The 12,568-nt window shown below is 48.6% G+C and overlaps 2 protein-coding genes across 2 annotated transcripts in view; one reads left to right on the top strand and one right to left on the bottom strand.

The window, feature by feature from the left end:
- Window positions 1-12,568, bottom strand: part of LOC140752778 (unextended protein) — a 118,935-nt gene that overhangs the window by 57,494 nt on the left and 48,873 nt on the right. The gene's annotated exons all lie outside the window — the stretch shown is intronic.
- Window positions 1-12,568, top strand: part of LOC140752776 (dipeptidyl peptidase 9) — a 31,807-nt gene that overhangs the window by 3,142 nt on the left and 16,097 nt on the right. The window contains exons 2-10 of the mRNA XM_073087126.1: window positions 865-1,066; window positions 2,276-2,454; window positions 3,400-3,497; window positions 4,384-4,486; window positions 5,138-5,259; window positions 6,461-6,590; window positions 7,328-7,454; window positions 8,031-8,220; window positions 10,989-11,098. Of these exons, the coding sequence (XP_072943227.1) occupies window positions 865-1,066; window positions 2,276-2,454; window positions 3,400-3,497; window positions 4,384-4,486; window positions 5,138-5,259; window positions 6,461-6,590; window positions 7,328-7,454; window positions 8,031-8,220; window positions 10,989-11,098 (1,261 nt within the window). The remainder of the gene's footprint in view (window positions 1-864; window positions 1,067-2,275; window positions 2,455-3,399; window positions 3,498-4,383; window positions 4,487-5,137; window positions 5,260-6,460; window positions 6,591-7,327; window positions 7,455-8,030; window positions 8,221-10,988; window positions 11,099-12,568) is intronic.

Genomic DNA, 12,568 nt, shown 5'->3' with positions numbered 1-12,568 from the left:
GTACATTTGGTAGAATTCTCTTTGGTTCGACTCCAGCGGCACCACCGTCACACCTATTTCTGCCTAACAGTGTTAAGCGCTGCTGTGTCCTGGTTTGAAGGGTGTGGTAAGGGAGACATACTTATCCAAGACGTTCCAACTTAGCTCTAAGTAGGGTAGCGGTGAATCTGTGCCTGGATCAAGTAGGAATATCTAATCCTATCTGGAGTTGATTACAGATGTCCATGGGTAGTAGCTGCTTACAATCAGGTGGATTGCATGCTCGCTACTCCTGTGTTATAAAAAAACAGATTATATGTCAATACACATACATACGAAAATACTTACACACTTCTGACATGTTGTATTTCTGAATATGTAAATGATCCCTTAATCTCTTTGTTTGTCCATTAGTTTTATTAATCAACTAGTGGCGCCCGCGGCGCTTAAAAAAAACATGACATACATAAAACAGAAAACGTACAAACGTTCATTGGAATGACAATGTCCCCATCTGTCGAAAATTGGTCGTACCAACTCAGAAATCTTCGTGGGGTCTTGGATAACAACTTTGCTAAAGATCATCAATTGATCAAATGCATAGTTTACGATTCAATCCTTATTAATATTGATTAAAATAATCGATGTTTTGGGTCCAAAAGATCGATTTTCCGATTAATCGATCTGAGATGTTGTTGGATTTCCGGGATAAAAACTTTCTCGGATCTCAGACTATCTTTGTACAAAACTTCATTTAAATCGGTTCAGCGGTTTAGGCGTGAAGAAGAGACAAACAGACAGAGACAGACAGACAGATAGGCAGACAGACAGACAGAGTTACTTTCGGATTTATAATATTAGTAAGGATTTATCTCTTCATTTCAGACTAGAATGGCGTCCATTAATAGAATCGAACGTGGCCCTCGGCGTGACGTCAGGGCGGTGGTCGCGCGAAGAGCAACTCCTCTGCGAGCGACGTCGTGTGGCCTCCTGGGGAATCTTCTCCTACGAGCTCCACCAGCAGACCGGCAGGGTGCTGTTCCCGTGCTCGTCCTCGCTGTTCGTTGCTGAGGAGGCTGCTAATCAGGTAAATTTGAAAGGAGAAGCGACCTGGATTAAAGAGAGGAAAAGGTGTATTTTGAATTAGAGATATGGGAGCTGTTTGAATCAAAGAGGGCAATGGGGTAGGGAGTAGTGGAGAATCAGGGTTCGTGTATTTTAATTCAAAAATAGAGTGAGGTTAATATGTGGTGGCAATTGTCCTTATTGAGGCATAATGTCGTTAAAAAACTTTTTTGTGTTTAAAAAAATCAAAAGTTCGGAAGATAGGAAATGGGTAGAAGATGTAGGAGATAGCAGGTGGAGGGGGTTTCACAGTATATTAGGAATGTTATCAGACGATAGGGGTAGCTATTGGTTATCAATAATTCTCATAGATGTAGTCGAAGCGGGGGGGGGGGGGGGAGCTAGGGGGTGACACCGCCCTCCACTGAGGAGGGACGGAGGGTTGAATACCCTTCCTTCCCGCTAAAGAAAATACTGGCTACGGGTCGTAATAACCTCGATAGGCGACCTCTGAGATATAGGGGCGTTTGTGATACTTTAATAAATGTTTTTACACAAAGAATAATCAAGTGGAATTATGTTATTAATTTATTATGTCTATAAGCTGAATGAGTCAGATGATAAAGTATTATCATTTGACTTATTTATGTGACAATGTTATTGTTTGTGACTTCTGATCGTGCACGAGAATTTTCGTCAGCGTCACACGTGTGGCGGTGGTGCCTCGATAATGTAACGTGTATTTTTGTTTCTTACATTAAATTAATATAATACTTTTATCTCCTTTTTTTGGCTGCTTTAATAAAAATGAAAGTTTATTAAACAATAGACAGGTTAATTTGGACGACCCGCGTGGCGGAGCGGTCACCACACCGGTCTGACGCGCAGAGGTTCGATCCCGGGTTCGATCCCCGACCAGACAGATATCTAAATGATGAATTTAGATTTCTACTACTGGGTCTGGGTGTTTGTGCATTTGTCTATGTGTGTGTCCATGGCACCCACGACACAGGGTATCCTAGTGTGGGCCTGTGAGTGTATAAAGCGATTATTTAAACCGTTTATCAGTTTTTTATTCGCTCGTTATTTTTAATTAATCCATGATACTTTAACCTACTAAAGATCGATATTTGACAGGGTGTATAAAATAATTGTGAAATTTTGGTTTTTGGTATGGAAATCATTGAATATTAATGACGGCAGTTGTACTACACAGTCTGTTCCATTCCAGTCACCACCGCTAGTCCCCCGCTCGCTGAGCACCGGGGGCGGAGCGCCCCTGACGCCGGCGCTTTGCCCCTCGCGGCCGACGCTGGTGGCGCACGCGGCGCGCAACGACATCTGGCTGGCGGGGGACGCGCTGAGGAGACCCGCGAGGCTCACTTACGCGTCCAGGGGACGGGTGGAACGGTGAGTTGTGTGTGTTTGTGTGTGTATGAGGGGGGGAGAGGGGATTTAATGGGGGGCAGTGGGGGTGTAATTTAAAGACAGTTTAAGGGGGGTTACATCAAAAGGAAAGATAGGGGAGTTAAAAACGAAGGCTGGTGTATTTCAAGGCGGGAAATATGTTGTGTGTTTTTAAAAGGGAGGAAGTGGGGTGGGGGATGTAAAGGTAGACGTAGGGCCTTATATCAAAATAAAAAGTAGGAGGCTATATCGAAAGTGGGAATGGGGGAATATTCGTCTAGAATATAGCCTGAGGAAGCGAAAGTTTGCATATGGGGTTAGTAGCTAGTGGGGAAGGTAAGAGCACCAGGGGCGGAGCACCCTGACGCCGGCGCTTTACCCCTCGCGGCCGACGCTGGTGGCGCACGCCGCTCGCAATGACATCTGGCTGGCGGGGGACGCGCTGAGGAGCCCCGCGAGACTCACGTACGCGTCCAGGGGACGGGTGGAACGGTGAGTTGTGTTTGTGTGTGTGTGTGAGGGGGGGGGGATTTAGTGGGGGATCGGGGGGGAGGTTGTAATTTAACGACGGATTAAGGTTATTACAAAACAGAAGATACGGGGATTAGAAGAAAGGAAGAGGGGGTGTATTTTGAATTTAAGAAACGGGGACTGTGTTTATTAACGGTGTGTATTATTCAGGAGGTAATGAGGTATCAAGGGGGCGACATAGAGGAACGGATCGTGTGACTCGTGTTTATATCATAGGGGGAAAATAGTGGGCTATTTAAAAGGGGGAAGTCTAAGAGTCTGAAGCAGTGAAAAAGGAATTATAGGGAGCTAGTAACCTTCATGAAAGCTATTGCTTTCCTGAAGGTTACCAGCTCCCCGGCGTATGCTATATCATATAGACATTATTTTTATCTCTCGTGTACTTAAAAATGACGGTCATTTTACTGTTTTTTGCAGGTTAGCAGAGGATCCGCTACAAGCGGGCGTGCCTTGTTACGTCACACAGGAGGAGTTCTCAAGATATACCGGCTTTTGGTGGCAACCGACCACAGACGGTGAGTTGTTTCTCATTTTTGACACTCACAAGGCCTTCCGGCGTATGTAGATCGTACAGATTTTTCTATACTAATATTATAAAGAGGATAACTTTGTTTGCTTGTTTGGTTGTAATGAATAGGCTCAATAACTACTGGACCGATTTTAAAAATTCTTTCACCATTCAAAAGCTGCATTATCCACGAGTAACATAGGCTATATTTTGTATGAAATATATTTGATAAATAGATTTTGAGGAGGTCAAAGTTTGCCGGGTCAGCTAGTTTGTAATAATATACAAGTAACCAGAATGCATTCCACCTATCAGTAAGGAGTATCTTTACTTCCCTCGTAACATCTATCAGCACTTTTAGCTAATCCTTATAGTTTCGGATTTGGCCCTAAAGGTCCATTTGAAAAATTCACCCTTTACCTCTATACTGATGACTACTACTGATACTTTATATTGATGATAAAACAGCTTGGGACTGATCAATAACATAAATTATTAATTAATTAAGAAAATGTCAAAGTGTAGCGTATCTTGCTGAACAAACTTCTTTTTTAGATAAATGTAAAGCAAGATACTGGGGCTAATGCTTTATTAATTATATGTAAAAATGATGGCATTAGAAAAGAGAATAATTATTATTAAAAAAAAAGACAAACCCGCTGAGTTTCTTACCGGATCTTCCCAGTAGAGGTCGCGTTCCGATCCGGTAGTAGTTTAAGAAAAATATTGTACCTGACAATTTGTAAGTGCCGTCGTTGGCCTATACAAAATAAATATATTTCATTTCATTTCATTTCATACCTCTATGGTGAATCACACTGAACAATAACTAATGTCCATGGATAAGTTGGTATATCCAAATCTATAAATTAATTAATAAATTTTGATTACAGATGACGTGTACAGAATAGTGTATGAGGAGGTGGACGAGAGTGACGTCAAGGTGTTCAGCTTTCCATCATCGCAGACCAGCAGCGGGGAGAACGAGGAGTTCAGGTATGTGATCCATGATGTAGAATACATTCTAGACGCTCATTCAGATCAGGTCTACTAACATCACCGGCACACGAATGGTGTAGCAGGTGAGCAGTATGGTATAGTCCGCGCCAAACTCCTAGTCCGCTCTGAAGTTGTCGCGAGCAGGTGTAGTCATAACATTTGCTAAGCGACGCGATTAATTTCTATATTCAGAGCAGATTAGTAGTTTTATGCGGCCTGTAAGTGGCTAGTGCTGCCCATGGACATGTATTGGTGGCGGCGCATCTTAGGTAGGAATCTAATCTAGGGTTGATTACAGGTGTCCATCGGCGGTAGTAGCCGCTTACCTTCAGGTGGACTGCATGCTCGACTGCTACTCCTATATAAAAAAAAAACGTGTAGTCAACCCCGGATAAGATTAGATTTTTACGTGAAGATAACTACAGATGCGTTAAAATCCTTGAGGGCTTTGAGACACGTTGGATTAATATGTATTCCTTACCACTCTTCAAACCAGAACACAGCAGCGCTTAACACTGCTGTTATAACTGAAATAGGTGTGGCGGTGGTGTCGCTGGAGTCGAACCACAGAACTACCGGTTCGAACTACAGGTTCTACCACCTTTAACACCACACAATAATGTGTACCATGTCTCCTGTTCCCAACAGGTTCCCCAGAGCTGGCTGCCCGAACGCCAAGTCGGTTCTCAAGCTGGTCACATTCAGGCTGCAACGAGCGGCACCCACCACCGTCCTGGACTACTACCACGAGGGTACCACGGAGTCGCTATGTGAGTGTTGTCCAAAAAATTACTGCCTTTCAAATGAATGCTTTTAATATGTACACAATTCCGAATTTAAAATTTCTAAACACATGGGAGTAATTAGACAAGGTGCCAGTTTTAAGTCATTCTTTTTAAATTCAATAGGGGTATATGGAAATTAAAAATAAAATCGTTGGCGTACTGAAGGTCAAATAGACAACCGAGTAAAGCCGAATACGACCCGAAAGTTCACGAACGTATGTTTCGGTGGAGCCGAAAGGCGTGGCCTAATTCTTACTGAAACCGAAACTTAGCCAATATCTTTTTTGGCTGCAACTTAGAACGATACTTCAATTACTAAGTGCTTACTAGTTTAAATAGATAATTAACTTTATCCTTACTTCCTTACTTAATACTTATTACTTACTATTTTACTTACTTAATATTATAAATAAATATAAATTATAAATTTATAATACATATAATATAAATATAAATATTATAATATTATAAATATAAATTTGGCAAAGGGAGATCTCCTGTCGGGCTAGGTGATCATGCCCGGGAAGCGGCCGCGCTCCGACAGTCTCAGTTCGGAGCTTGTATATATGCAAGATGTTTAGAAAACTTCGATAGCGTGATTCAGAATACTCGTGGCGCCATCTCTTGACGAGTAGCGGGAGGTCGCCACATCACCCCCTGCTCAGACCGGAGGTCGATACCCGTTGATTTCTTCAGATTTCCGCGAATAAATATAAATATAATATAAATTATAAATAAATATAAATAAATAATAAATAAATATTAAATAAATAATATTACAAATCCGAAAGTAACTCTGTCTGTCTGTCTGTCTGTCTGGTTGTCTCTTCTTCACGTCTAAACCACTGAACCGATTTTAATGAAATTTTGCACAAAGATAGTCTAAAACCCGAGAAAGGACATAGGATAGTTTTTATCCCGGAAATCCCACGGGAACTAGGGATGACGATCTAAAATCGATTAATCGGAGAATCGGTCTTTTGGACCCAAAACATCGATTATTTTAATCGATATTAGTAAGGATTGAATCGTAAACTATGCATTTGATCAAGTGATGATCTTTAGCAAAGTTGAAGGTACGAATTTTCAGTTTTATGTATGTTAGTATGTTATTATATTTTATTTTAAACGCGGGCGAAGTCGCGGGCAAAAACTAGTGGTACCATAAAATACATTTTCTTTACAGCTACAAACACAGCAGATGACAGAATGGCAGTGACCGACATACGGTGGTACGAACTGAGGAAGCCCTTGAAGGACACGTTCGCGTGGTTCGAGTACCTAGCTAGGGTCGGTTGGACGCCCTGCGGACAATTGTGAGTATTTTGTCATTTGAAGGTAGAGCCCTTTGTGGGTCGACTCTGGCGGCACCACCGCCACACCTATTTCTGTTATAACAGCAGTGTTAAGCTGCTGTGTTCCGGTTTGAAGTGTGGTAAGGGAGACATACTTTTCCGAGGCGTTCCAGCTTAGTCTTCATGGATAGCGGCCTTAGGCGACCTTAGGTAGGAATCTGATCTTATCTGGGGTTGATTACAGCACTAGCAGCTTTTAATCCGCGTAAAACTGCTAGTCCGCTCTGAATATAGAAATTAATCGCGTCGCCATAGAAAATTGTATGACTACACCTGCTCGCAACAACTTCAGAGCGGACTAGCAGTTTGGCGCGGACTATACCATCAGATGTACTGCATGCTCGTTTGTTTATAAAAATAGTTAAAACATCTAATGTTTTTTTGATGTGAAACATCTATAGCCGCACGTAAAACCGATTTCTGGCGTGGCGACGCATGCCGTGGCGAAGCTATACGATGGTATATATATACAGTCTATATGCAGTAGTGTGTACGGTGTGGCGACGCGTCGCCATGCGCAATCGAATTCAGTAAATAGTCATCGTTATCTGGAAAAAAATCGTAATATTTTATTTTATCATTATGACATATTTAGTTCCTATCACAATATGTTCTTTTCTGCATATTACTTTTACAAAATAATGTCGATGTTTCACATCTGCCAGGCGTCCCGTGACGGCTCACATTTTTTTTTTCAGTGTATGGGTTCAATTGCTAGATCGAAAGCAACAGAGGCTCGAACTGGCGTTGATACCACTCAGCGAGTTCTCCACTGAAACCAACTATGACACAGGACCACCCATATCCAAGAGTCTCAGTATTGATGTAAGTAAAGTTTTACTTTAATGTAAGGAGAAATTTAGTAATTTTTAAGATTTCATCACCACCTTCCACCCACTGCGCTGTCACATCTTTTCACACACGTTAGGGAATTTTCTTTTGAAATAGTTTTATTCTAAGGTACATATAACTTTAATATATAGAGGTGTGTGCTTGGAATTCAAACCTTGGACATTCAACTAGATACTGTACCACTAGGCCAGTCGTTTTCCGATTGGGCAATAATGTCCCAATGTGGCCCTGGAAGCTACAGAGGGGTGGTAAATGGTGCAGAATCTGGACTTCAGGTAAATGGGTGGGTTCTGAAGCAGTTTTGGGAGGAAGGCTATTTATATGATTTGTCTATTTTAAATAAAATTAAAACATTCTTCTGCAATTCTTTTATTTTTAATGTTATTGTATCTACCTTATTTGATTGTTCGGCCTAAAATTATCTTTGGAAAATTTGGGCGCTTTCGAAAATAATATATTGTCATAGTGGGCGTTAAACGAAATAGGTTCAGAAATGGTCGAACAGAATGTCGACAAAGAGTATAATTATATTAATTTTTTCTTCCCCAGAACCCCAAGGAAATCCAGATTCTGTTGACGGAGACGGCACCCGACGCCTGGATCAACGTCCACGACATCCTGTACTTCCTGTCGAGCTCGCAGGACCGGTGCACGTTCATCTGGGCGTCCGAGGAGACCGGCCACCAGCACCTGTACCTGGTGACGTGCGGCGTGCGAGCGGCGAGGGAGCGGCCCGCGTGTGAGTGTGCGCAGGGGGACGGGGGTCGGGGGGTCGCCGTGCCCCCCGGCGGCCGAGGAGACCGGCACCGGCACCTGTACCTGGTGACGTGCGGCGTGCGAGCGGCGAGGGAGCGGCCCGCGTGTGAGTGTGCGCAGGGGGACGGGGGTCGGGGGGTCGCCGTGCCCCCCGGCGGCCGGGGATACCGGCCACCGGCACCTGTACCTGGTGACGTGCGGCGTGCGAGCGGCGAGGGAGCGGCCCGCGTGTGAGTGTGCGCAGGGGGACGGGGGTCGGGGGGTCGCCGTGCCCCCCGGCGGCCGGGGATACCGGCCACCGGCACCTGTACCTGGTGACGTGCGGCGTGCGAGCGGCGAGGGAGCGGCCCGCGTGTGAGTGTGCGCAGGGGGACGGGGGTCGGGGGGTCGCCGTGCCCCCCGGCGGCCGGGGATACCGGCCACCGGCACCTGTACCTGGTGACGTGCGGCGTGCGAGCGGCGAGGGAGCGGCCCGCGTGTGAGTGTGCGCAGGGGGACGGGGGTCGGGGGGTCGCCGTGCCCCCCGGCGGCCGGGGATACCGGCCACCGGCACCTGTACCTGGTGACGTGCGGCGTGCGAGCGGCGAGGGAGCGGCCCGCGTGTGAGTGTGCGCAGGGGGACGGGGGTCGGGGGGTCGCCGTGCCCCCCGGCGGCCGGGGATACCGGCCACCGGCACCTGTACCTGGTGACGTGCGGCGTGCGAGCGGCGAGGGAGCGGCCCGCGTGTGAGTGTGCGCAGGGGGACGGGGGTCGGGGGGTCGCCGTGCCCCCCGGCGGCCGGGGATACCGGCCACCGGCACCTGTACCTGGTGACGTGCGGCGTGCGAGCGGCGAGGGAGCGGCCCGCGTGTGAGTGTGCGCAGGGGGACGGGGGTCGGGGGGTCGCCGTGCCCCCCGGCGGCCGGGGATACCGGCCACCGGCACCTGTACCTGGTGACGTGCGGCGTGCGAGCGGCGAGGGAGCGGCCCGCGTGTGAGTGTGCGCAGGGGGACGGGGGTCGGGGGGTCGCCGTGCCCCCCGGCGGCCGGGGATACCGGCCACCGGCACCTGTACCTGGTGACGTGCGGCGTGCGAGCGGCGAGGGAGCGGCCCGCGTGTGAGTGTGCGCAGGGGGACGGGGGTCGGGGGGTCGCCGTGCCCCCCGGCGGCCGGGGATACCGGCCACCGGCACCTGTACCTGGTGACGTGCGGCGTGCGAGCGGCGAGGGAGCGGCCCGCGTGTGAGTGTGCGCAGGGGGACGGGGGTCGGGGGGTCGCCGTGCCCCCCGGCGGCCGGGGATACCGGCCACCGGCACCTGTACCTGGTGACGTGCGGCGTGCGAGCGGCGAGGGAGCGGCCCGCGTGTGAGTGTGCGCAGGGGGACGGGGGTCGGGGGGTCGCCGTGCCCCCCGGCGGCCGGGGATACCGGCCACCGGCACCTGTACCTGGTGACGTGCGGCGTGCGAGCGGCGAGGGAGCGGCCCGCGTGTGAGTGTGCGCAGGGGGACGGGGGTCGGGGGGTCGCCGTGCCCCCCGGCGGCCGGGGATACCGGCCACCGGCACCTGTACCTGGTGACGTGCGGCGTGCGAGCGGCGAGGGAGCGGCCCGCGTGTGAGTGTGCGCAGGGGGACGGGGGTCGGGGGGTCGCCGTGCCCCCCGGCGGCCGGGGATACCGGCCACCGGCACCTGTACCTGGTGACGTGCGGCGTGCGAGCGGCGAGGGAGCGGCCCGCGTGTGAGTGTGCGCAGGGGGACGGGGGTCGGGGGGTCGCCGTGCCCCCCGGCGGCCGGGGATACCGGCCACCGGCACCTGTACCTGGTGACGTGCGGCGTGCGAGCGGCGAGGGAGCGGCCCGCGTGTGAGTGTGCGCAGGGGGACGGGGGTCGGGGGGTCGCCGTGCCCCCCGGCGGCCGGGGATACCGGCCACCGGCACCTGTACCTGGTGACGTGCGGCGTGCGAGCGGCGAGGGAGCGGCCCGCGTGTGAGTGTGCGCAGGGGGACGGGGGTCGGGGGGTCGCCGTGCCCCCCGGCGGCCGGGGATACCGGCCACCGGCACCTGTACCTGGTGACGTGCGGCGTGCGAGCGGCGAGGGAGCGGCCCGCGTGTGAGTGTGCGCAGGGGGACGGGGGTCGGGGGGTCGCCGTGCCCCCCGGCGGCCGAGGACACCGGCCACCGGCACCTGTACCTGGTACTGTAAAGGTGGTAGAACCCTTTGTGGTTCGACTCCGGCGGCACCACCGCCACACCTATTTCTACCTAATAACAGCGGTGTTAGGCGCTGCTGTGTTCCGGTTTGAAGGGTGTGGTAAGGGAGACAGACTATTTCGAGGCGTTCCAGCTTAGTCCTCAGGGATAGCGGCGCATCTGTGGCCGACCTCAGGTAGGTTTTCTATTCCTATCTGGGGTTGATTACAGATCTCCATGGGCGGTAGTAGTCACTTACCATCAGGTGGACTGCATGCTCGTCTGCTACTCCTATATTATAAAAAAAAAACGTGCGGCACGTGTGGTAGAAGGGGGGACGGAGAAAAAGGGTCAGGGGGTCAGGGAGATGGGGGTAGAAAGGGAAGTGGGATTGAATAGGAGAGATATATGTTGAAAGGTATGTCGAAAGAGGTTAGGTGTTCAGACAGTCTCTGTTCGGACCTTGTATATATGCTAGATTTTGAAAAAACTTCGATATCGTGATTCAGTAATGCTTCACCACTTGAGTTGCAGAATGTCGCCACGCAAATAATAAAAAAATATTATTGTTTCTTCACCAGCGGTACCAGAGATGATAATGGAGGACGAGTCGGACGCGGTGGGGCCGAACATCATCAGCAAGGAGCCGATCACGGCTGGCGAGTGGGAGGTCATAGCGAAGAAGATTTGGGTGAGACTTTGAATATATTAATTATTTTATATTAATTATTATTTGAATATATTAATAACAGCAGTGTTAGGCGCTGCTGTGTTCCGGTTTGAAGGGTGTGGCAAGGGAGACATACTTTTCCGAGGCGTTCCAGCTTAGTCCTCAGGGGTAGCGGCGCATCTGTGACTGACCTCAGATAGGAATATCTAATCCTATCTGGGGTTGATTACAGATGTCCATGGGCGGCAGTAGCCACTTACCATCAGGTGGACTGCATGCTCGTCTGCTACTCCTATATTATATAAAAAAAAAAAATAATATTGTAACCATAGATTAGTAAAGATTACTCACTCCTAAAAAGAAAATGTACCCAGTTTTGACAATTGAAATAGTTGCGTAAAAAACTTTTGCCACGTCTCCGTGCTAAAATGTTCCTAAAATATTTGAAATAATTATTTATTTATTATGTAAATTACGCAGTATTAGACATTTAATTGTAAATTTTCTCTAAAAATGTTTTTATGTGTCAAGAATTCAAAAAAAGAACTTACTAATAAGCCGTTTGTGGCTTCATTCAATTTCAAGGCGGCGAAGTATCTTTACTAATCTATGATTGTAACTGTACCTTTTTTTTTTGTTGACGAGAGGGAAACCTTTAAAAGGTACCCGACGCCGTGGGGGGACGCCGGGTTATGTGGGACTTTTACCGTACAAAACCCCCCGGTGGCCGACCTCGGCGTTTGGTAGAGAACTCCGGGATCTCCAACGGAACACAACTGGAGTCCTAACGCGATGCCTATCTATCGGGCTCTGCCCTGGCGGGAGCAATTTACGCTCCTCTCACATGGTGATTACAGCGATATGCGACCACACAAACCGCTGTCATTCCCGGGGTCGCTTGCTGGGCGGTTCGAGCTTCCACTCTTGCCATCCGCAACCCCATAAGCCTCTTTCTAGTCGCCTCTTACGGGGATGACAGAGGGACAAAGTTGAACACAGCACCATTTAACCTTCCAAATCTCATCATGTTATCGTCAATACTGTAGGTACGAGTACATCTGGCTAGATTCGTTTCCTGGAAATAACGATAAGTAGTGTTCCATGATGCCTTGTTTAATTTTTGTTAAACACAAAGGACAATGCCCATGAATGTATGGACCGCCGTCCAGAGTTGCATCAAATTGAAACTTGTTGTGGACGATGTAGGTATAATTAACCAAATACTACCACCAATAATTATTTTTTAGATCAGCACCCGGGTTCTGAAGTTATTTACAGAAATGTTACATAACCTCAACATCGAAAACATCCGACGATAGATTCATGGTCGGTTTTAACTGATAGTAGGTACCTATAATGTAGTTCGATTAACATATTCCATTTACTTATAAAGGTAGTAGGTAAAAAAACCTAAAATAATCCTAAAAACCTGAAATAATGTATTCCGAGTATAAAATACCGCCATTTTTTTTTTAAGAACAACAATCAACA

This window comes from Epargyreus clarus, unplaced genomic scaffold, assembly GCF_041222505.1.
Source record: "Epargyreus clarus isolate Ecla_fem2 unplaced genomic scaffold, WU_Ecla_fem_2.2 ptg000025l, whole genome shotgun sequence".
Lineage (NCBI taxonomy): Eukaryota > Metazoa > Arthropoda > Insecta > Lepidoptera > Hesperiidae > Epargyreus > Epargyreus clarus.
This window is presented reverse-complemented; position numbering and strand designations above follow the sequence as displayed.